At 42.5% G+C, this 23,308-nt stretch overlaps 2 protein-coding genes across 4 annotated transcripts in view; both read right to left on the reverse strand.

Moving 5' to 3' along the window:
- The window catches only part of LOC107978450 (snRNA-activating protein complex subunit 5-like), a 56,695-nt gene extending 41,111 nt beyond the window's left edge, over positions 1–15,584 (reverse strand). The window contains exon 1 of the mRNA XM_035442347.1: positions 15,499–15,584. The gene's annotated coding sequence lies outside the window, so the exon portion shown is untranslated. The remainder of the gene's footprint in view (positions 1–15,498) is intronic.
- Fchsd2 (FCH and double SH3 domains 2) overlaps positions 1–17,641 on the reverse strand; it is a 210,325-nt gene extending 192,684 nt beyond the window's left edge. The window contains exons 1-2 of one of the 3 annotated variants that reach the window (XM_035442345.1): positions 17,305–17,641; positions 15,499–15,596 (exon numbers count right to left, since the gene is read on the reverse strand). In XM_035442345.1, coding sequence (XP_035298236.1) covers positions 15,499–15,596; positions 17,305–17,325 — 119 coding nt within the window. In that variant the 5' untranslated portion in view covers positions 17,326–17,641. Of the gene's footprint in view, positions 1–15,498; positions 15,597–17,304 lie in introns of those variants that run through there. The other 2 variants (XM_027407812.2, XM_035442346.1) reach the window with 2 other exon arrangements.
- Between the last annotated feature and the right edge of the window lie 5,667 nt (positions 17,642–23,308).

Consider the following 23,308-nt stretch of genomic DNA (forward strand, 5'->3'; position numbering starts at 1 on the left):
GAGTTAAAGCTGAAGATCAGAAAAGCAAAGCAGCAGCCACTAAAGAGTTCTCACCTCTATTAATGCTCAGACCTAAGGGGCGATCCTGTCTACTGAACCTCTGACTGCTCTGCTCTCCACCAAACCTCAGACTCCCTCAGCTGTCTTCCCCCTCCTTATATTCCTCTCTGGTGCTGGGATTAAAGGCGTGCTAATTTCACCTTTGAGTGAGCTCTGTTTCTCTTTTAGACTGGAACAATTTCGTGTAGCCTTAAACTAACAGAAATCCGTCTGCCTCTGTCTCCTGAGAGCTGGGATTAAAGGTGTGTGCCAACACTGCCTGGCCTCTATGGCTGTGGCTAGCTTTGTACTTTGATCTTCAGGCAAGCTTTATTTGTTAGATCATAAACAAAATATGACCATACTGTGTGCTTATTTGTTTGCTTTGAAACAGGGCCTGACTGTGTAATCAGGCTGGCTTGGAACACTAAGATTACAGTCATTGCCTCCATGTTTAAAAGATCCTTTCTAGTTTTGTTTTTTCTTTTCTTTTGTTTTGTTTTGTTTTTGAGACAGGGTTTCCCATTGTAGCTTTGGAGCCTGTCCTGAACTTGTTTTGTAGACAGGCTGGCCTCAAACTCAGAGATCCACCGGCCTTTGCCTCCTAAGTACTGAGATTGAAGGCATGCACCACCAAACAGCCCTTCTGTTCTTAAATGATGGGAAATTTTACATCTTTTTTCCTAATTTTGTACTCCCACTCCTTTTTTCTGTCTTCTGATATTGAGGAGTGAATCAGTCAGCATTCTTCAGGAGAAATACAATGAATGAACAAGAGAAAAAGATCCATAGGTAAGTGGTAGATAGAGATAAGGAATTTGATAATATGATCCATATTAACTGGAGGTTGCTGACAAGTCTGAAATTTGCAAAGCAAGCTGGCAGACTAGAAACACAGGTGGCAATTAATGCTGTAGCCTTGAAGGAGAATTTCTTGTAGAAGCTTTCAGTTTTGCTCTAAGGCCTTTTAAATGAATAAGGCATACTAACTTCATTAAGGGTAATCTCTTTACCTTAAGTAAACTGACTGTAAATGTCAACCACATCCACAAAATTCCTTCATAGCAACATAGAGATTAATATTTGATTAAATAACCAAGTACCTACTACAGCCTTGCCAAGTCATAACATAAATCTAATCACAACATGGGGTTACAGGTGTCCTGTCATGGCTTTAATGAGAGGTCTTCTAAAACATCATCAATACATAAACATGTGTCAACAGACTTTTGATAATCTCCCATACTATACAACACTCCCTGGCTTACGATAACTATTCCCTTTCTATTGGGTTGATAAGCTAAGTTTTGGGTTTTTTGAAATACAGTCTTCCTACATATCACAGTTTGCAACCTTACTGCCTTAGCTTCCCTACATGCTGAAACTGAAAACATGTGCTACCATATAAGCTCTCATAATTGTTTAAGGCACATATTCTGTTATGGGATTTTTTTGAGATGAACACTAGAGCCCACAGATTTTTACTGTTTTCTCTTTTCTGACAAATTCAGTAAGTTGGGTTCAGTGATGTATACTTGTGATCCCCATACTCAAAAGGCAGAAATAGTAGGAAGATACGAAGTTTGAGGCCAGCATAGGCTACAGCGAATTCAAGGCTGCCTAGGCTATAAAGCAAGAGACCCTGTCACAAGAAGTAAGAACCATGGCATACATGGATATGGAGGAGTCACAGGGTGAGTTCATACATGTTAGGATGTGAACTCAGGATCTATGTATTAAGCATATGTTGTACAAGTGAGCTACACCTAGCCTTACACATATATAGCCTTGCACATACAACATTCATAGTTGTTGTATATTTTAGTAATTTTCAGTTCTAGTTTATTTTAATGTTTTACAGATGGTTTTGCTTTGCTTTAGTTCCTAGACACAAGCAGGAAGATCAGAACACAGTCTCAAGAGTTAACTGTGAAATTTTTCAAACACAGAACAAAATAATTTTGTAGTTCACACCCACATAGCCACTACCTAAGTTCTGCCATAACACTTCCTAAGACTTGCTTTATCACATATATCCCTCCATCACATATAGCCATCCATTCATTCATTTTACTTTTGGTGCAAACTCTATCAATTATTGCAAACTATACATACTAAAAACACTTGCTCCTAAATCTTTCAGCATGCAGTCCAATATTTTCTTAATCTATTATGGAAAACTACATACAACTAAGTATACCAATTTTATGTATGAATTTACTAGACCTTTGACAATCATAAAGCTCTGTACCTAAATACCACTCAAGATATAGTATGGTAACATTCCAGACAACTCCCTTAAGGCATTTCCTAGTCAAGTCCCACCTTTATCCGCCAGAGGAAACCACGATATGTTCTTCTTTTTGAGGCAAGATTTTACAAATAGCTAAGGCTAGCCTCAAATCAACAATTATGCCTCAGCCTAATACAAATGGCTCTGATTTATTTTACGTCAAAAATTAGCTTGGGGCCAGCAAGATTGCTCAGTGGTAAGGGCACCTGCAGTCATGCCTGAGAACCAGACTTGGGATCCCCCTGGTTCCACATGGTTGAAAGACAGTACTGACTCCCATAAATTGTCATCTAACCTCTATATGCATACTATCATGTGTTTACTCATGAACATGTATATATACACATATCCCGAATGAATGAATGAATGAATGAATGAATGAATGAATGAATGAATGAGGGGCCTGGAAGATGGCTTAGTAGTTAAAGTGTGTGATGAGCAAGTGTAAGGACCTGAGTTCAGATCTCCAGAAAACCATGTAAATGAAAGAGGGCATGGCAAGCCCCTGGAATTCTACACAAAGATGGCAGAAATAAGAGATCCCTAGAGCACACTGGCTTACAAGACAAGCCACATCAGCCAGCTCTGGGTTTGATTGAGAGACTCTACCTGCAAAGAATAAGGCAGAACAATCAAGGATGGTTCCCATCATTAACACTGGGCCTCCACATGCATGCCCACACATGTACATGTCCACACATCCAAATACACTTCGGAGGTAGGCTCAGAATTGACACAAGTTCAAGGACAGTTAGATTAAGGAAGGAAGGAAAAAAGGAAGGAACTTACTTCACTAGAAAGAAAAAAAATAACTTCACTAATGCTAATTAGATGCCAAAGGTTAAATTTCTGCAATAACTGCTACAAATATTTAAGGAACATTATGTTTAATAGATATGCAGTAAAACATTTACCAATACTACTCAGTTTTAATTTAGATAGTAGAAATTATTCACACAGTTCAAATTTCAAAACACAGAGAAAAGGATATACAATAGGGTCTCTGCTGGCCTCCCCACCTTGTAGCCATCAAAGAAAAATAAATAAGTATCACTAAAATATAATCCAGTGGACATACGTACTCCAATTGTTTCCTTAGGATCACAGACATAGTAATACTTTTTCATAATACCAAAAATAACATTTCCTTTTGAATTGGGGTTATTTTATTTCAAAGCTCACAAAACAAACAAACAGAAAAAAACATATGGGTGATGAGATTCATACATAAATACCAAAAAGACCAAATGGAACATTAAAAATAAAGCATGCCTAAGCAACATATTGAAGCAAAATAAAATATCAGTGATTAGTCCATAGATAAAAAGTTCTGTTCTCAGCTACATTAGTCACTGAAAACAAGCAGCTGCTTATACATCAAGTCAGTCTGAGATTGACCAACAGTACAGAATGACAGCTGCAGAATTCAAATGGGTATTTCAAGGATTTACAAAGGAAAACACCAACTTGCCATCACAGGCCTCCTCAGGTAAAACACTCCCTCACACTTTATCCTTCAAGTCTGAACTGTCAATCCTCTGTTAATGAAGGGGAAATCATCCAGACAGGGTCAGCTCTAGCTCTTATTTATCTTATTTGACTTTCTGTACAGCCATTTCACTAACCTCTCACCTAAGAAGTAAAAGGAAGTGAATAAAATAAACTTGCCTACAGGGCTCTTAGACACTTCCGTAAACTATCAAAGGTCTAGAAGTGGCAACAGTTTTAACCACTCCTATATTCCTTAAAAAGGATTCCTAAGAGCCCACTAAGTTACTGGCGGGCAAATATAAAACCCTGTTTCTAATTTAAAGATACTAAATTCAAAAGGAGTTGGGAGAAGATACAAATAGTTTACATGGAATCCATGATTCACAACCTGCCTAAGACAACTTGAATTTCAGCAATGTCCCTGGTGTTCTACCCCAATACATTAATACTTTTATAGGAATCAGTAACAGTAAATTAGAAATGAATCTCTGTGACCCATTTTGCCCAGCAGCACACTGGAGAAAAGTTAGGTAACAAAACCCCTGTCACTGTCATCATTAGCTTATTTCTTGTCAAAAACTCAATCTAAGATGATCACATTCTCAGCCACCATGCAGAAGGACAAGAATGAACATGTGAAGCAAATTTTGCCAATAAGATGTCATGCAGTCTACTGGGATATTTTAGTGAAAACTGTTTTCATGAGTGAAAGGACAGAAGGAAGTCCTGGGATGAGGAGGATGTTGGGAGACACAACAAATGCATCAACTGCATAGGAAGAAATTGTCTTTCCTTCTACTTCACATCTTCTCATTAAATTATAACAGGAGAGCTGGGTGTGGTGCTGCAAGCCTTTGGTCCTAGTACTTGGGAAGCAGAGGCAGGCAGATCTCTGAGTTCAAGTCAAGCCCAGTACTACACAAAGAAACCCTGTCTCAGGCACCTCCCCTCAAAAAAAAAAAAAAAAAAAGTAACCAGAACCACTGGTTCCAGATAAAGAGGTTTTGGTATCACTGAAACAGTTTATCTTTGGGTCCACTGCAGTTCTCAATCCACAAATTAACTCTTTTTTTAATTTATGCATTTTTATTCTTTAATTACTACTCATATTTACATATCCACTCCCCCCATTCCCTCGCCCTCCCATCCTCCCATGTTCCCCACCAACCCCCCAACCCACCCCCAACTCCTCCCCAGGGATAGTGAGGCCCCCCCCCACCAGGGACCTTCAAAGTCTGTCAAATCATTTGGGGGAGGGCCTAGGCCCTCCTTGCTGAATCTGGGCTACAATAGTATCCTTCCATAGGGACACAAATTAACTCTTTAAAGAATAGTCACAGTCCATAATTTCTTAACTGATGTTTTCAATTACTCAACCAAACTACAACTAATGTGGATTTGTAAAGCATATATTATATTACCTACACCATACAAGAGATATTTGCATGTACTATTTTAATTATCAAAATAACCTATAAAGTATTATAATTCATGCAGACAAGAAACATGAGACACAGTTAAGTGGCTTGTGTCCCAAGTCCTATATTTAATAAAAAGAGTAAGCAGTAGGGTTAGTAGTACGATGATAAGCATCTACCTAGAGTCTATCACTCTACCCCACCAACAGAGATCACCTGCATTCTCATTTGGGTGTGGCTAAAGGGCCAGGTTAGGGAAGAATGCTCCCAAAATTATTCAAGACACATCTATGCTTAATCCTAGTGGTAAACAACTTTGCTAGCCTTTAGCTTAATTCTCTTTGGCTTGGGAGAGAATCCTCCCTTCAAGTCTAAATTATTAAGTTGCAATGATGACCCCATCCAAAATCTAAAGAACCAAATATTTAAGTCTTAGAAACAGATAGAGATCTATGGGTAATGTCTTATAAGTCAATAAGCCATTAAACAGCAACAGGAAGAGGCATTATTAAAACCTTGGCTCTTTCAATTCAAATAAGCAGTAGTCAGTGACAAAAAAAAAAAAAATAGTCCTTTCAAACTGCATATTCACCTATCCACCTCTGCTAGTTATATCTTCTTCTTAGACTCCTCCCTACATGACTGGCCATAATTTAAAACCATGTATTTAAATGTATTTAGTGTGATGGCTATTCTTGGTTGTGAACTGTACTACAAATAAAACTCAAACACACAGGTATACCCACAAGGGATTTTTTTTTCTTTTAATTTAAATTATTTGAAGTTGGAAACCCACTTTTTTTTTTTTTTGGTTTTTCAAGACAGGGTTTCTCTGTGTATCCTTGGCTGTCCTGAAACTCACTCTGTAGACCTTGAACTCAGAGAGTCACCTGCCTCTGCCTCCAGAGTCCTGGGATTAAAGGCTCACACCACCACCACCTGGCTGGAAACCCACTTTTATACAGATTGCCTAAGGTGGTAAAATCCACCTTTAATCTGGGCCATACCTCCTGGTGACAGCCTATATTAAGGACATGAGAGAGGGAAACTCTTCACTCTTTGCCAGCTCTCATTCTTCTCTTCTCTTCCCCCTCCCCTTCCCCGTCCTCCTTCTTTCCCCTCCCTCTCCCTCTCCCCTTCGGTCAAATCTATTCCTTTACTAGCATTAGAGCCAGCTGAGACATCCAGACTCATAGATTGAACAACTACTGGATTCTTGGACCTTCCAATGGTAGACAGTTATTGTCAGACTAGATGGACCAACAGCCTGTAAGCCATTCTAATAAATCCCCTTATACTCTCTTTCTATCTCTAGATAGATAGATAGACAGACAGACAGACAGACAGACAGATAATCATTCTGTAAGTTCTGTTCCCCTAGAGAACCCTGACTAATGCAAATAATTAACTATGTTAACTTTAAAATCTTCTTTATTTAAAAATTAAATCATTTTTCCTCTCTTCTACTGGATCTATTCCTTACAGCCCACATATTAAAAAAAGAAAAATTCCCTCTCAGGATTTAAGTAATTTTTTTGTTTCAGTCTGAAAGAAATCTGAATGAGAAGCAATACTGACTAATGAATGAACAAAGAATCTGATTCCAGAAGCTGATACTCTACTATTAATTTGCAGGATATCTAAACACCAATCATTGCATGACATGTTATTTTATTTCCCATTAAGAAAAAAATTTTGCATGTCTGGAAAGATAGCTTATCAGTCCTGAGTTCAATTCAAACAAACGATGAGGTGCCTCACAACCATCTATAATGGAATCTGATGCCCTGTTCTGTCATGCAGACGTGCCAGCAAATAGAGCACTCATATGCATAAATAAGTAAATCACAAAAAAAAGAAAAAATTGCTGGTTAAATTGATGTAACACTTGATCATCTTCATCACTTGAAGTTTGTATTTATACCTATTAAGAGAGGTCTTCTGAACTTATATAGTCATATTTTTATGATGTAATAAATTCTTGTGTCATAACATAATAGGTAAATTGATGACATTCTGAGTTGAACTCTTCTGAATCACTTTTTTTATTAAATTTATTCTTTGGCAGTTTTATACACACACACACACACACACACACACACACACACACATATATATACTGATGGGGTCACTTTTTAATTGCATATATGTATGTGTTAAGGTGAAGGCAGGCATGCACATGAATACACATGCATGTGAAGGCTAGAACAACCTCTGGTATCATTCTTCAGTAACTATCCACTTTATCTTTTGGGACAGGGTCTCTCACTATCCTGGGGGCTTTCCAATTTGGCTAGGCTGGCTGGCCAGAGAGCCCCAGTGACTTACCTATGTCTGACTGCCCAGTGCTAAGATTACAAGTGCTCAACACCTCACCTAGCTTTTTGGATTCTGGAGACTCAAAGTCACAAGGATTCTCTAGACTCAACCTCCTGAGTACTGGGATTAAAGATGTAAGCCATCACAGCCAACTCTAAATCACTTTCTTAAACCAGTCAAAGAACCTAAGCTCTCCCATAGTATAATATGAGCCACTGGATGCAACATTTCTATTTCAACCATTATCTGGGATGATCATTCAAACCTATAGATACCTATTCTGCCACTATGTACACTAACAGACAATGACAACTACAGCACAGCCAACTGTATCACAATAAAGATGCATCTTAAGAAAATGTAATTGATGAAATACAACTTCCTTTGTCACCTTAAGACTTTCTTCCTAAACTCCAATTTCTAACTGTAAGAGGAGCTACCAAAACTGAATACCTGTTTGGCGTTTCACATCCCATTTAACTCACAACAAAAAGGCAAAAAACACTGATCTTCCCTTACATATGTAAAACAACAAGACTGAGAAACACTTTATAACTTGTCCCAGATTACCCAAGTGGCAGAGATAAGCTGTAATCTCTGTTCTACCTTCAAAGTCCTTATTCTTTGCATTACTTTAGCCATTAACAAGATGTAACACGCACAAGAATCACCTCACTGGGGTTTATAGCCCCCTAGGAGTATACTTGCTAGCATATTCAATCTCTAGGGTGAGGAGAGACAGCTCAGTTGATAAAAAAAAATAAGAAGAAGAAAGAAAATGGGTTAATAATGCAAAATTGGCAGGAATAATACTTCAACAGGACCCAGGAGTTTCTTGGATTAAAGTTTGAAAGACACAGATAAAAAAGACAATGCAGGACTGGAAATAGCTCAGCTGTTAAGAGCACTTGTGCCTCTTTCAGAGGAGTCAGGTTCAATCCCAGCAGCCACATAATTATTAGCAACTGTGTCTAACTCTAGTCCCAGAGGAGCTAAAGCCCGTTTCTGATTTTTGCAGGTACCAGGCATGCATGTGGTATATGTGTCAGCAAAATACTTACACATAATAATGACAAAATAAATAAACCTTGAAAAATAAAAGGTTTTAAAAAGTAAAATAATTGTAAGAATGTAGTAATCTATAAATTAAAAGTTCCCAACAATATGACCTACTTCATCTCCTGTTTTCACTTTCTTTTTTTTTTCCTGTTTTCACTTTCATCTACAAAATAAACAAGTACAATTCAAAAATTTGTCTCCATATCATATGATGACCTCCTAAGAACATTTACTAGAAAAATAGTTTTTATTTTGGATCCCTGCATACTCTAACATTAATGGATAAATCATACTAAAAAGGAAATAACACAGGCTCTAGTACTTAGAAACTTACTTGGTCTGAGGCCTTGGAGAACAGAGAGAAAAATAAATAAATCAGAAACCATTAAAAAGTAAAACAGGAGCCGGGCGGTGGTGGCGAACGCCTTTAATCCCAGCACTCGGGAGGCAGAGGCAGGCGGATCTCTGTGAGTTCATGGCCAGCCTAGACTACAGAACATACAGTTTGGGGGGGGTACTGTACACAGAGAAACCCTGTGGGGGGATGTCAAATAGGCTATGAATGGTGACAAAAGTCTGTAATCCCAGCATTCATTTCGAGTCTAGCCTGATATATACACCAAGTATCAGACTGGCCAGAGTTATGTAGGAAGATCCTGTCTTAACAACAACAAAAAGTAAAGTATGCTTGTCTACTGTTGACAGTAAATTTCAACAGGAAATGCATCAGTATGAAATCTCCCCAAAGAATGGAATGTCCCTGATTAACAACAAATGAGTTCTCTTTCCTTTTCATTTTTCACTCTCAACACATGAGCTTCAAAATCCACCCCTGAAATGAGAAATGAGAAGGGAGGACAGCAAAGGTCATAACTGACCTCCTCCCCTCAAATTCCAGAAAAAGGGAGTGTGGCAGGAACCTGCCACATCTAGCATAAAATTCTCCTGTTTACATCTCATTATATCTTAGGTTTGCCCATTAGCTTCCTTTAAAATCATAAAATATTTCATATAGGGGCTGGAGAGATGGTTCAGTTGTTGAGAGCACTGGTTGCTCTTCCAGAGGACCTAGGTTCAATTCCCTAGGTCTGTAACTCCAGTTCCAGGACTTCTGACATTCTCACATGGACACACATGCAGGTAAAACATCAATGAACATAAAATAAAAATAAATTATTCAAAAAATATGTATAAATGGGACATGGTTGTAGACCTATAATGCCAGCACTAGTGAGGCAGAGACAGGAGGATCAGGTCAAGGCCATCATCTTCAGCTACACAGGGAATCCCCCAGGCCAGCCTGGACTTGGAAGAGTTGGTCTTTCCTTCAAACATGTAAGTGTCAGGAATGGAACTCAAATCATTAGGCTCAGCCGGAAGCACCTTTACCCACTGAGCTATTTCAAAGACTCAAAAGACCCTTTCAAGCCTGGCAGTGGTGGTATACACCTTTAATTCCAGCACTTGGGAGGCAGAGGCAGGAGGATCTACAGTGGGAGTTCCAGGATAGGCAGAGCTGTTACACAGAGATACACTGTCACAGAAAGAAAAAAAAAAAATTCTTACTATTCATTCATCCCTTTATATCAGAAATAAAATGAAGCCAGACATGATAGCACACACCTAGAATCCCAGCAATTGGGAGGAAAGGCAGAAAGACTACCATGAGTTCAAGACCAGCTTAGGCTACAGTGTAAGAACCTATCTCAAAAGCAATTCAAATTTTTTCTGCTTGGGGGTTTATAATATCTAAATAAACTGAAATGCTCCCAAATTCAAAAACTGTTAAGTAGACTCAACTTGATCAACTTGAATTAGAGGGAAAGAAGGAGAAGAAGAACCAAAAGCCTAAGTTGGTGTTTGAGCAGGAAATACTGTATTCTACCACTTTAAGTAACTGCTTTGAGATCCATCTTTCAATGTACCAAAAGTGACCTGCTGCTAATACAAAGCTCCTTTATATTAGGTTAGGAAAACAGGGAGATACTCTGCAAAATAAGATTATCATGACATCTGTAAGTCAGGATTAAAAGAAAATCATATTAAAGTTTCCACACTACTCATCTCCAAATAAATTCACAGATCTTCAAAACCTGAAGCTGCATAATGGAGATTCATCTACTAATGTGTTTATCACATCACAATACATTTAACATGGCAATACTAAAGATCCAAACATGTGTGTGCGTGCATGTGTGTTGCCTGAATGCATGGGTATTACATGCATGCAGTTCCCAGAGTAGCCAGAGAGGGCATCAGATCCACTGGAACTGGAGTTAACAAAGATTATAATCCACTATGCCAATGCTGAGAATGAAACCCAGGTGCTCTAGAAGAACAGCAAGTGTTCTTACTGAGCCATCTTTCCAGCCCCCGGATTTGCTTTTTGGAGAGTTTTTAACAGTGTAGTCCAGGCAACCCCCAAGTGGATTTGTCTGTTTGGGGCTTAAAAGCTTTTGGGTTGTTTTGAACTACTCACTATGTAGTCCAGGATGACTTCAAACTTCTGCAATCCTGCCTCAATCTCCCAAATGCTTATATTAAAGATATATGCTACCATGCCCAGTAAAAATGTTTATTTCTTGAGGTTTCTGGTATTGCCCTTACTTAAGAGTGTCCCACTATGTAACTCTAGCTGGCCTGGAACTACTCTGTAGACTGAGACAGTCTCAAATTCAGAGATCCTCCTTGCCTGTGCTTCCCAAGTACTAGGATTAGAGGCATAGTACACTACACCACGCCTGGCTTAAAATGTATTCTTTTTTTGTTTTTGTTTTTGTTTTTTTGTTAGGGGGTTAAAATGTATTTTGTTTGGTTGGGGGGTATTTTTTGTTTTGTTTTGTTTTGGGGTTGTTTGGTTTGGGTTTTTTCAAGACAGGGTTTCTCTGTAACTACCTTGGCTACTCTGGAACTCACTGTGTAGACCAGGCTGGTCTTGAACTCACAAACATCTGCCTGCCTCTGCCTCCAAAGTGCTGGGATTAAAGACATAAACCACCAATCCTGGCCTGTTATTTGTTTTTTGAGACAGGGTCTCTCTACATAGCCTTGGCTATCCTGTAATTCACTATGTAGAGCAGGCTGGCCTCATACTCTCAGAGATCTGCCTGTTTTCTTCCTCTAGGTGCTGAGATTAAAGGAATGTACCACCATGCCCAGTTTAAAATGTATTCTTAAGTACACTCATGGACACAACTATCACACTCAATAAAGTATAGTATTTCCACAGAAGGATATATCACTTTTGTTTGTTGTATGTAAGCAGAAGTTCAGTTGTGTAGCAGTATCTGGTGACACATGCCATGATCACTTTATTTCACTAGTTGAGAAGGACTAGGACTAGGAGGTGTGGTGTTGGAGAAAGTGCATCACTGGGAGTGGGCTTTGAGGTTTCAAATGACCAAGCCAGGCCCACCGTCTCTCTCCCTCTTCCTACTGCCTATAGATCCAAATGTAGAACTCATAGCTACTTCTCCAGTACCATGTCTGTCTGCATGCCACCATGCTCCCCACCATGATAATGGACTAAACCTCTGGAACTGTAAGCAAGCACCAGTTACATACTTTCTTTTGTAAGAAGTGCCATGGTCAGCCATGGCAGTGATGGTACACACCTTTCGTTTCAGCACTCAGGAGGCAGAAGCAAGCAGATCTCTGAGAGTTCAAGGCTAGCCTGGTCTATAGAACACAAGGCTACACAGAGAAACCTGTAATCCCAGTCCTCAAGAAGCAGAAACAGGTGAATTGGTCTGATCGACAAAGTAAGTTTCAGGCCAGCCCAGGCTCCCTAGCAAAAATCTGCATGAAAATGACATAAAAGAAAAGCAGGAAGAAAAAGAAAGCCACAACTGTATGATATATAAATAATTAGATGTCCTGTGTAGCCAAAGGAAAAAGGATGCATAAAATGATAATAATTAAGCCAGAAAAAGAAGTCTGCATCTATTATACTATGACAAGGTGTTGGGCCTTTATCTAGAAGGCTACAGAAAGAGGAACTAATCACAATGTGAAGACAGACTACTAAAGAAAGATTGAAAAGGAAAACATGAATACACTGATGTGGCCAGGTGGTGGGGGCACATGCCTTTAATCCCAGCACTCGGGAGGCAGAGGCAGGCGGATCTCTGAGTTCTAGACCAGCCTGGTCTACAAGAGCTAGTTCCAGGACTCCAGGACAGCTTCCAAAGCCACAGAGAAACCCTGTCTTGAGAAAAAAAAAGAAAGAAAGAAAAGAAAGAAAGAAGGAAAGAAAGAAAACTCTGGTATGATAATTAGAATATTGCTATAATAATGCAAAGCAGAGCAGATAATTTAGAAAGAATTCAAACAGTAGCAACAGCAGGAGAAACAATATCAACTTTGCTTAATTTATGTCACATCTATATGTACTGTCATTTGATCTGCATAACCTTTAAGAATGAAAGCTATATTGCTCCATTTTACCAATGAGAAAATTGAAGTTTAGAAAGATTAAGTCAATTTTGAAAAGTCAGCACAGCTAATAGGTAAAAGAGTTTGGACAGAAATTCAAGACTATATGACTCCAGTGTCTAGACTCTTGACCTGAAGCTCTTGCACTACGGTACAAGCGAAAGGAGAAATGTGAAACCATTAAGTCCTTATATGACACCATCAATGAGACTTCATGACATGCCCCACAAAAGATCTCTACTTATATACTAATGTTTCCTTCCTGAAATCTTTCTGAAAATTGATTACTTCTTTTATCTAAAGATTTCTATGAAATATCTTAGTAGACAAAACAGGTATCTAAAATTGAATTTTTAACCATAGCAAATTTTAGTATCTTGCAGAGGAATTGTTTTAATGCCTATTTACTTGTGGAAACTGTGAATGTATCCCAGTGATACAGCACATGCTTAACGTATACAATGCCTTGGGGTTCAATAACTAGCACAACTTAAAAACCCTAAAGGCTGGAGAGATGGCTCAGAGGTTAAGAGCACTAGCTGCTCTTCTAGAGGTCCTGAGTTCAATTCCCAGCAATCACATGGTGGCTCACAACCATCTGTAATGAGATCTGGTGCCCTCTTCTGGTGTGCAGGCACACATGCAGGCCAAACACTGTACACATCATAAAAACATCTTTAAAAAAAAAAAAAAAAAAAGGAAATACTTCCATCCCCACCATAAGGCCATAGTAAGAAAACAAAACAGACATAGAAAGAGAAACAAGAAGCTGGAGAGATGGCTTAGTGCACTTCCTGATCTTCTAGAAGACCTGAGTTTAGTTCCCAGCACCCATATCAGGTAGCTTAAAACTGCCAGCAACTCTAGCACCCGGAAAGTCAACACCCTTTTCTGGTCTCCATATGTATCTACATACACATGGCATATACAAAGACACACACACATACACAAAAAAACAATTATTTTAAAAGTAAAACTCAGAATTGAAACAGAGCTCTTTCCAGTCAGAAAAGCAACCCCAGTATATTCAAAATGAATGAAAACAGATTTATATGCCTTAGAAATCCTAAAAAGACAGTTGTATTGAAGAAATGCTCATAAAAAGTATCTAAAGTAAACATGAGAGGGGGAAACTCTTTAAAATCTTTGAGCCATAAATAGCTCAGCTATCTAAAACATACATAATTTTCTCTTAACAATATATGGTAATGTTTTTCATGAATCATGATGTTAGGATACTAAGGGGGAAATAGCCAACAGATGATTTACAGCTTTAATTCTAATTTGATAACTACATTGTAAGAATAAGAATTGGAGCTGCTCTATTTGAACATGCAAATCATCTTTTAGCCTTTACAAAAACATTTATACAAGTGCCAAGCCAGGTGTGGTAATGCATACTTTTTTTTTTAACTGACTTATTTATTTCATGTGTATTGGTGTTTTCTCTGCATGTACATCTATGTGAGGATGTCAGATCCCCTGGAACTGACAACTGCAAGCTGTCTTGTGGGCACTGGGAATAAACCCAGGTCCTTTGACTAAGCCATCTCTCCAGCCATGTGGTGCATGCCTTTAATCCCTCTACTGGGAGGCAGAGACAGGAGAACGTGAGTTCCACCCAACCTGGTCCACACAGTGAGTTACAGAACAGCCAGGGCTACAACAGAGACACCATGTGCCATAAAAATTTTTAAAGAAGAAAAAAAAAAAAGAGAGAAGTGGCACTTCCTTTAATAAAATATTTCCTACTTTTTGCTCATTTTTACAATATCCTCTTTTTTTCCCTTTTTTAAAAAAACTGTTTCCCTTTGTAGCCCAAGCTGGCCCTGAATTTGTACGCCTCCTACCTCAGCCTCCAGAGAGCTGGGATTACTGGGAGTCCAGATATGTACCACCATGTCCATCTCACTAGTCAGTCATAACATTCATTTTCACAATCTGAATGCAATGTCTTATCTATTAAATTCAGAATCCCCTGATTATGAATATAGGTAGCTTTAATAAAACATGACAAATAGATCTCACTGAATTGCACACTTAGACCAAATTATACTTGCCGTGTTTTAACAAACAATTAAATTGCCTGGGGTGACTGGTGCAACCCAGATACTAACCATTAACCATAAGTGTCAGCTTACAAGTCTGTGTAGAATTGCTAAAGCCAATAATAACTTACTACTTGGTGAAAAGATGTAAGAATTTTCAGTTGAGTGATTACAAACTGACAGACTTACTCTTAAAGCCCTGTTTTTCAGTAGTATGTGTACACTGAGGAAAAGTTTGCACTGTGTTAGTTCCAGTTCTAACTTCCAGCTGAGTCAAAATTCTGCAGCCTGAAAGCAGGAAATCCAAAAGGAAATTCCATCATCAGATCCTGGGGCTTGGCAACTCAAAAGTCCTCAGTGGCAGAGACAGTTCTCCAATTCTTTACTGTAATCTTACCTCATATCTTCAAGTAAATCACATTCTGCCTGGTGTTTGGCTTGAAGTTTTGTCATCTGCTCACCTTGAATGTTTTTCAGTTCTTGTGTAACCTTCACCTAAAACACAACATGTACTTATGAAGACTTTTACTACAATTTGAACAAGAAAAATTCCTTAAAGAAAACAGTATTTGTTAGACTGTATACTTCTAGTTTTCCTCTCCATAAAAACTAAAAAATTCATTATTTGCCACTTAGTTTTACTACTTAACTATGATTAATGAAAAAATTTGCCAGAATTTCTAAAACAGGGGCTGACTAAAAATTCAAAAATTACAGTTTAAAGAGTGTAAACTGTCAATTCTGTCTTCTCTTTCTTCCCAAAGACACAGACAGACATTAACCACCAGGAGCAGTGAGCACAGATGAAAGAAAGCATACAGTACCTAATACCTAGCAACTGAAATTTACACAATCATGAAATAATATGCATGAATAAATTACATAAAATATTCCATAATGGCTGCTAGAAAGAACACCGTCTCAGAATGATGCCCTCCACTCTGACAGCGCATCAAATCACAATCTTTTTCTCACAAAGGAGAACGTAAAAGTGACCTTCTAGAATATGCAGGGCTTTTAAACTAACCCAGTAAGCCAGGCCAGGTGGCAGCCCCACTTCAAACAACGAAAACCGCCGAAGCCAGCTGGCCGGAGACTCCCCGGCCAGACCGGACCCCGGGGGTTGCAAATGGTTTTCGAGTATGGTGGAATTCTGGCCACCAGGGCAAAGCGACATGGAGAGGTGGGGTACACGTGCAGGGGGAAGGGGGTGGGGGAATGAGTTAACTGGAGAAATCCAGATTAAGAAAGGGAAAGGAAAGGAAACAAACGTTGAGTTACTCATGTGGCAAATGTTTGCCCACGAGGGGAAGATATAACTGTCTCTACCCACTGCTCAGAGTAGATATCTAGTATCCATCTGAAAGATTTACAAAGACAAGGACACAGCCTTAGCCGCCAGGAAAGGTGGAGAAGGGCGGCGCAGCAGGGTAAGCTGCTGGCAAGCATCGGAGTACGGCCCGTCACTGCCACCCAGGCCATGCAAACCCCGGCCCTAGTGCTCAAGCCACGCATCGCCAGGTTCTGGCTTTCATACTGGAAGCCAGTTTCCCTGGCCCCTTAGCCGGAGGCGGGGCTGGGCGTCCGGGGGGGGGGGGGAGAGCAGGACCCGTCAATCCTTAATTTGCTTTCCCTTGGGGTGGGAGGGAGATGACCGTACCAACTTCTTTTCCGCAGCCCCGTGGGAAAAACAGGCCAAATTTTGGGGCTAGACTTAAAACAACGCCCCCCCCCCCCCGTGTCTCCGCAAATGTGCCAATGGGTGGGGTGTCGACAAGCAACTGGAGGACTCGAACCTGGCTCAGACTAAACAATCCCACACGCACAGGGCTCTGCAAATCTGCAGGGGCTCCCCCCGCCTCCCCTCTGTGCAGCCCCGAGAAAGCACTTTGCACTGGGCAACACTGCCATGCAGACAGACACACATATGCATGCCCGAAAAAACTCTAGCGAATGTCCGGGGCGGAGGGGCGGTAATCCCTAGTGCAGTGGACAAGCACTGGCCGCCCTCCGTCGGAAAGACACCTCACACACTCGACCCCCTGCCTGGAGCAGGCGGCAACTCAGTGACAAGCCAAGAGGCGAGAGCGGTCACGGCCCCTTGCGGGAAGGGGGAGGGGGCGCAGCGGTCGCCCCAGCCGCGTTCTTTGTACGCACCGCCACCCCCCAGATCTCCAAAGCCCCCCGCCAGCGGCGCCCTTACCTTCCTCGGCGGCGGCTGCATGATGCTGAAGGGACATTAATCCTCCGCCCACCCCCGACGGCGGCGTTTAAAGGACTGTGAGGGTGAGGAGGGCTGGAGAAAAGGGGGCGGCCCAGAGAGCCAGGGCGCGCGCGTGTGTGTGTGAAAGGAGAGCCTGAGGAGGAGGAGAACTCGCCCCGGAGACAGCGAGGCAGGAGGACCGCAGCAGCACCCGGGTCGCAGCAGAGTGTGGAGAGAGGGAGGAGGAGCGCCGGGAAGGCCTGGGGCCCGGGCGGCCCGGGGGGTGTGTGAGGGAAGGAGGCGGGGACGGCCAGGGGGCGGGGGCGCGAGCGGGGGCGCTGGGGGGCTCGCGGCTCGCGGGGCTGCTGAGGAGGAGCGGCCGCCGTCGCCGCGCTTGCCGCCTGCCGCGGCTCGGCTGCAGCTGGCTGACGCGGCGGCCCCCCACCCACTCGGGCAACCAGGCCCTCGCGCTGCCCGACGCCCCCGCCCGGCCGGGAAGGAGGAAGGCGGGGCTGCTCTCCCCGCTAGGGCTCCGCCAACCACTCAGGCCGCGGGAATTTCCGGCCCCGGCCCGCGCCACAGCGCCCCGCTCCGGCGGCAGAGGGAAGCGCTTCTGGCCACCGCCTGCTTCAGGGGGAGCGAGGCCGCGCCACGGGGCTCCGGATCTCGGTGTGAGAAGTGGGGGGAAACTTCATGGATTGATCGGCGGAGGAGAAGGACGGAAACGGGAGCGGGGCTCGAAAGATTCCCCCGGCTCTCTCTTAGAGTGGAACGTTCCAGACGCTTCCCACTCTCCCTCCCCCCACACCGAGAAGGCAGCTGGGGGCTTCCCGCGCGCCTTCCCGCCAGCCCGCCGGGGCGCGCGCCTCCTCCCGGGAGCGCGCACGTGGGCGGGAGAGGGTTCTGCGCCGACGCACGCGCACAGGACGCCCCCGCCTCCAGTCTGCGACTGCACTGTTTGTATGGGAATTTCTCAGGAGTAGAGGTTCAATGCTCTAAGTGGGATTATTTGCAAAGAGGAGGTAGTAGCGAGCAGAATTCCTCATGCTGCCTCCTCTCGGTCCCTTAGGTACCCTCCCTCCTAGTGCACTGGGGAAATTGAGCATGAATAAGTCCTTTTACAACTGGCCGCAGGTGCCAGGCCTATGCCATTGGAGGGGGACAGGTGGAAAGAACCTAAAATTTCCAGTCAAAGGCTGGCTCTGAATTACAGAGCATTTAGCCAGAGAACGTAGAGTCGACTGGAAAAGAACGAAAAACTCTTGAGTCCGGCACTCCCCTATCACAGATAGGAAGGCCAGTGTCCGCAGAGAAGTGGAGATGGTGCCAAGGTCACGTGGAATGACTAGACTCCTTGAGTCAGGAGGGTTATGTGGGTTATAAAGAAACAAGCAAGGGCTGAGGTTGGGGAGGTGGACTTTGCTCGGCGTTAGAGTATAGAGGTCCTGGGTTCATGACCAACACGAAAGAGGAAAGAAAGGAAAGGGAATAGGTGAAGAATAAGAACCATAGGGAGACAGCAAGGCCATGGAGGAATCTTTTGACGGAAGCCCTTGTCTGAAATGAGGACTTCTAGGTCAACCCACTTCGTCCTGAACTGGCTGGATGAATTCAGCTTCACCTAACTGACAATGCTCATTCTCAGTAGGGTTCCCTTCAGGCACCATCCTACTCTACCCAGACCACCCAAGGTGTGGGCATCAGGCTCCCTTAGGATAGTAGAAAAACCTTGCTCATTCTCAGCACTTGCTTTAAGCTGGATCACACACACACACACACACACACGCACACGCACACGCACACGCACACACACACTTATTACAGAACTTGCAGTCCGGATAGCTGTTCTAAGAAACACAGTTCAGGGAAGAAAAAAAAAAAAAAAAGGAAGGTCCTTGAGACCTGACTAGACCAGGGGGACTTGCCAGATAACCTACTGGCTCTGTGGCCAAAAGATGGAAAAGTGGCGCTTGGAACCAGTAGTTTTACCTTGAGTTAACCCACATTCTTGTGTGTGGAAGTAACAGAATCAGAGCTCTAGAGCTGTGTATAAACTAGAAAATCTCTTCTTCTTTTTCTTTCTTTCTTTTTTTTTAAGCCATTTGCCACCTGAGTCCTTAATCAGATCAGGGAAGGCCTGAGGCAAGGGAACAGTACGTGGGGACCCAGAGTACTCAACACCACAGTGGGGCAACTAGTAAAGGTAGGGAGATGGGCCTGTTCTCAGTCTCACCACCGAGCCTTGTACTCCTCCAGCTTTTGTTTCCTGGCATACAAAATGGAGGTATAAACTATCTTTACAGACTTGTACTAATTAGAATGAGTCCTATTACAGACCTGGCACATGGTCAATGTCGAATAAATCAATGTTCATTGATTCATTCATTGATAAAATATTTGCTGCTACCCTACTTTATGTGGAGCCCACACCAAACACTGGGATGTGGAAGTGAGCAAGGCAGAATCACCCACATAAAGTTCCAGACTAAAGGGGAAGAGTAACAGCACTTGCCCAGATGCAGTGTGCTGCACACAGCAGGTGCCTAACCAAGGTCTGCTACATTCTAGTGCTAGGTGCAGCTGCTCTGGCTCAGAGGTTACCTTCCTTCACTTCCATGGATACAAAGCTGCTGGATGTTGGAAGATTTGGGATCTAGCCTACACCGCTGATTTACCGTGCATTCAGTGGATGTTGGAGCTTATCTGTAGCATAAAGTAAATGATGCTATGCATGGTTTCAAACATCTAATTAATGCAATCTCAGCACTTGGGAGGATGAAGCAGAAAGATCATGAGTTGAGACAGCCCAATTAATCTGCAGAGACCCTGTCTTAAATAAATAAATAAATAAATAAATGTAACAGAAAGAAAAAGAAAGTGGGCTAGAGAGTAGGCTCAGCAGCTAAGAGCTCTTGTTGCTTTTGCAGAGGGCCAGGGTTCGATTCCCTGCACACCACATGGTGGTTCACAACCATCTGTGACTCGTGTTCCAAGGGAATCTGATGCCCTCTTCAGACCTCTACAGGTACCAGGCAAATATGTGATATACACACGCATGCAACCAAAACACTCATACACATAAAATGATAAATCCTTTTTTTTTCTTTTGGGTTTTTGAGACAGGGTTTCTCTGTAGCTTTGAAGCCTGTCCTGGAACTCTCTCTGTAGACCAGGCTGGCCTCGAACTCACAGAGATCCACCTTCCGAGTGCTGGGATCAAAGGCATGGACCACCACCACCCAGCCAATAAACCTGTTTTTAAAAAATTTAGTTTGCAACATGCCTTTTTCAAATCCTAAAGGCTTTTTAGTTTTGGGGTTTTTTTGGTTTTGGGGGTGGTTTTTGTTGTTTGTTTGTTTGTTTATTTGTTTTTGTTTTTGTTTTGAGACAAGGTTTCTCTCTGTAACAGCCCTAGCTGTCCTGGAACTAGCTTTATTGACCAGGCTGGCTTCAAACTCACAGAGATCTGCCTGCTTCTGCCTCTGCCTCTGCTGCCAGAATGATAGGATTAAAGGTGTGTGCCACCAGGCCTGGCCAAATTCTAAACTTTCTTATGGTTTCTTCAAACGAACATTTACAGTAACCCTATGGCATATTATTTTCTTCTTTTGTACAGATAAGGACCCGAAGACCCAAAGGAGATTAGTGACTTGCCCTTAGGTGATGGGTTTGGAACCAGAATCCCAATCCTTCTATTAGGCATTGTCCTCTATGAAGAATATTGAAAGGAATTGGAAGATTTCTCCCAGTGTTATGAGTCAGTCTTTATTATCAGCTTGACTGGATTTGGAATCACCTAGGAGACACCTCTAGGCATGTCTGTTAAGGTTGTTTCCAGAGAGGTTAAACTGAAGAGGAAAGATCCACCCTGACTGTGAACAGCATACCCATGGATTGGGGTTCCCGGGGTGAATGAAAAGTGGGGAAGGAAGTAGCAGGCTGAGTGCCAGCTTTAATCTCTGTTTCCTGACTACAGGTACAATGTAACCAGCTGCCTCCTGTTCCCTCTGACATGACTTCCATGACAGTCTGTATCCCTTTAAGCCATAAGCCAAAATAAACCCTTCTTTTAAGTCTCTGCTGTCAGGTATTATGTCACAAAACCAAAAAGTTAACAAATGAATAAAACAGGAATGGAGCATAAAATACAGGATGGAGCAAGGGATTTCTTTGATCATTGGAAGCCTGACTTACATATACCTCTTCCAACAAGTATGGGGAGTTGAAGAGTTTTGCTTCTGTAATGTAAGCACAGTGCTACTAGTAAGATCTCTTGAGATTGCTGAAGGGAAATCTGAAGAGCACCATGCTCTGTGCCTAAGAGACAACTAATACAGATCTCTGCAGATCTCAGGAAGATTTTCCAGGCAGACCAATCAATGGAGGGAGAAGGGGAGGGATAGTTCCATCCCAGGGGCTGTACATGCAGGGACTGGCTCTTTTCCATCAAAGGGACCATATGTGGAACTCTTACTCTGAAAAGAAATTAACAGCTGGCATTTATTGTGCCTCCATGCTTCAGACATTGAAATGGGCATGCTTTGTACATTGTTTCCACTCTGACAACATCCCCTCATAGTACCTATGACCCCATTTTCACAGACCGAGGCTCAAACATGAAATGAACTATCCAGGGTCACAGAGCTGATAAAGGAGAGCCAGCCGTAGTCTCTGGCTCCCTCTGACTCTAAAGCTATAGTAAGCACCTACCAGAGGGTGATTGAAAGTCAGCCAAGATTAAAAGCTAGCCTGGTGTAGGAATGTAAGTGGGAACTGGAAGGCCAGTTCTGCAGATATTTTACATAGTTCCTGGAAGCAAAGTATATGGAAGCCCTTTCGTGACTACAATAGATGCCTCTCATCCACCTGCCCATGCGGCACTGAGGGACACACACGTACACACACACACACAACCCTGTCTACTTCTTTTCTTCTCTGCCATTATCCTCCCACCTACCTGGCACTGTTAGCACATCCAGATTCTGGTCATTCCCCACCTGGGCCCCACCACACCCAATTGAGGATGCTGCTGAAGATGATTGGACTTGAAGATCCTACCATCATTCACTTCCTTACTACCCTGGTCACCTTTCCTTACTTCTGCTGTCCTTCTTTGTTCTTCCTTGAGTGGACTCCCTCACCACAGCCCTCGGGTCAGCCTGGGGAGTATACCTGTCTTCTCAAGACAGAATCCCAGTCCAACCACCAGAACAGGGCAAGGGCTTTCCCTACAACACACAGTGAAGTGGTAGCAGAACCAAGCCTTAGATTCCATCAACTGTTCCTCAAGAAGGTCTTTACTCTGGTCTTAGTTGCAAGTAAGTCTGTGGGTTGAGCCCAAGACTCTGTCCCAAGATTCTCTCAATCACCATGCATGACCAAAGATCACAACAGTGATTGGGACATGCAAGACCAGGAAAGTCAGAAGCCCAGTCCTATCAGATGGTAACAGAGATCTAAACCCAGAGGCAAGTCCTTAAGGTGCAGGTAATGGGAGAAGAAATTATCTGGTCATTAGGGGCTCCTGCCCATGAGTAGTACAGCTTAGAGGATAAGGACAGGAGTATTAATACCAGGGCTATGGCTGGAGCTGACAGACACAATTTTAACGTCAGGAGACATGAAACTAAAGTTCTAACCTTATCTTTGCCAGGTACTTGCTTCCAGGCATGTCACTTCAACCTTGGTTTCTGTTTCTGTAGAATGATAATAACAGTTTTTTTTTCCTGTCTCCCTCTTAGGGGGACTGCTGTGCTGGCTAAATGAAATATAAAGGGCTGAGTGGGCATGCAAGCCAATGACTGCCTATCTGGGATGCAGCAGAGAAAGCTGAGTGACTGTCTATGTGAGGTGCCAATGGGAGCTACCACCGGGAGCTGCACTGTGATTACAGCTCTGAAAACCAGGTATCAAGGAGTAGAACAGTCAGGTTGGTGGGAGCATGATAGTTCAGGGATCGAGCAAAACCCTTGAGTGAGATCGAATGCTCCCTATTCTACCTTAC

Source organism: Cricetulus griseus, chromosome 3, assembly GCF_003668045.3.
Source record: "Cricetulus griseus strain 17A/GY chromosome 3, alternate assembly CriGri-PICRH-1.0, whole genome shotgun sequence".
NCBI classification, from domain to species: Eukaryota; Metazoa; Chordata; class Mammalia; order Rodentia; family Cricetidae; genus Cricetulus; species Cricetulus griseus.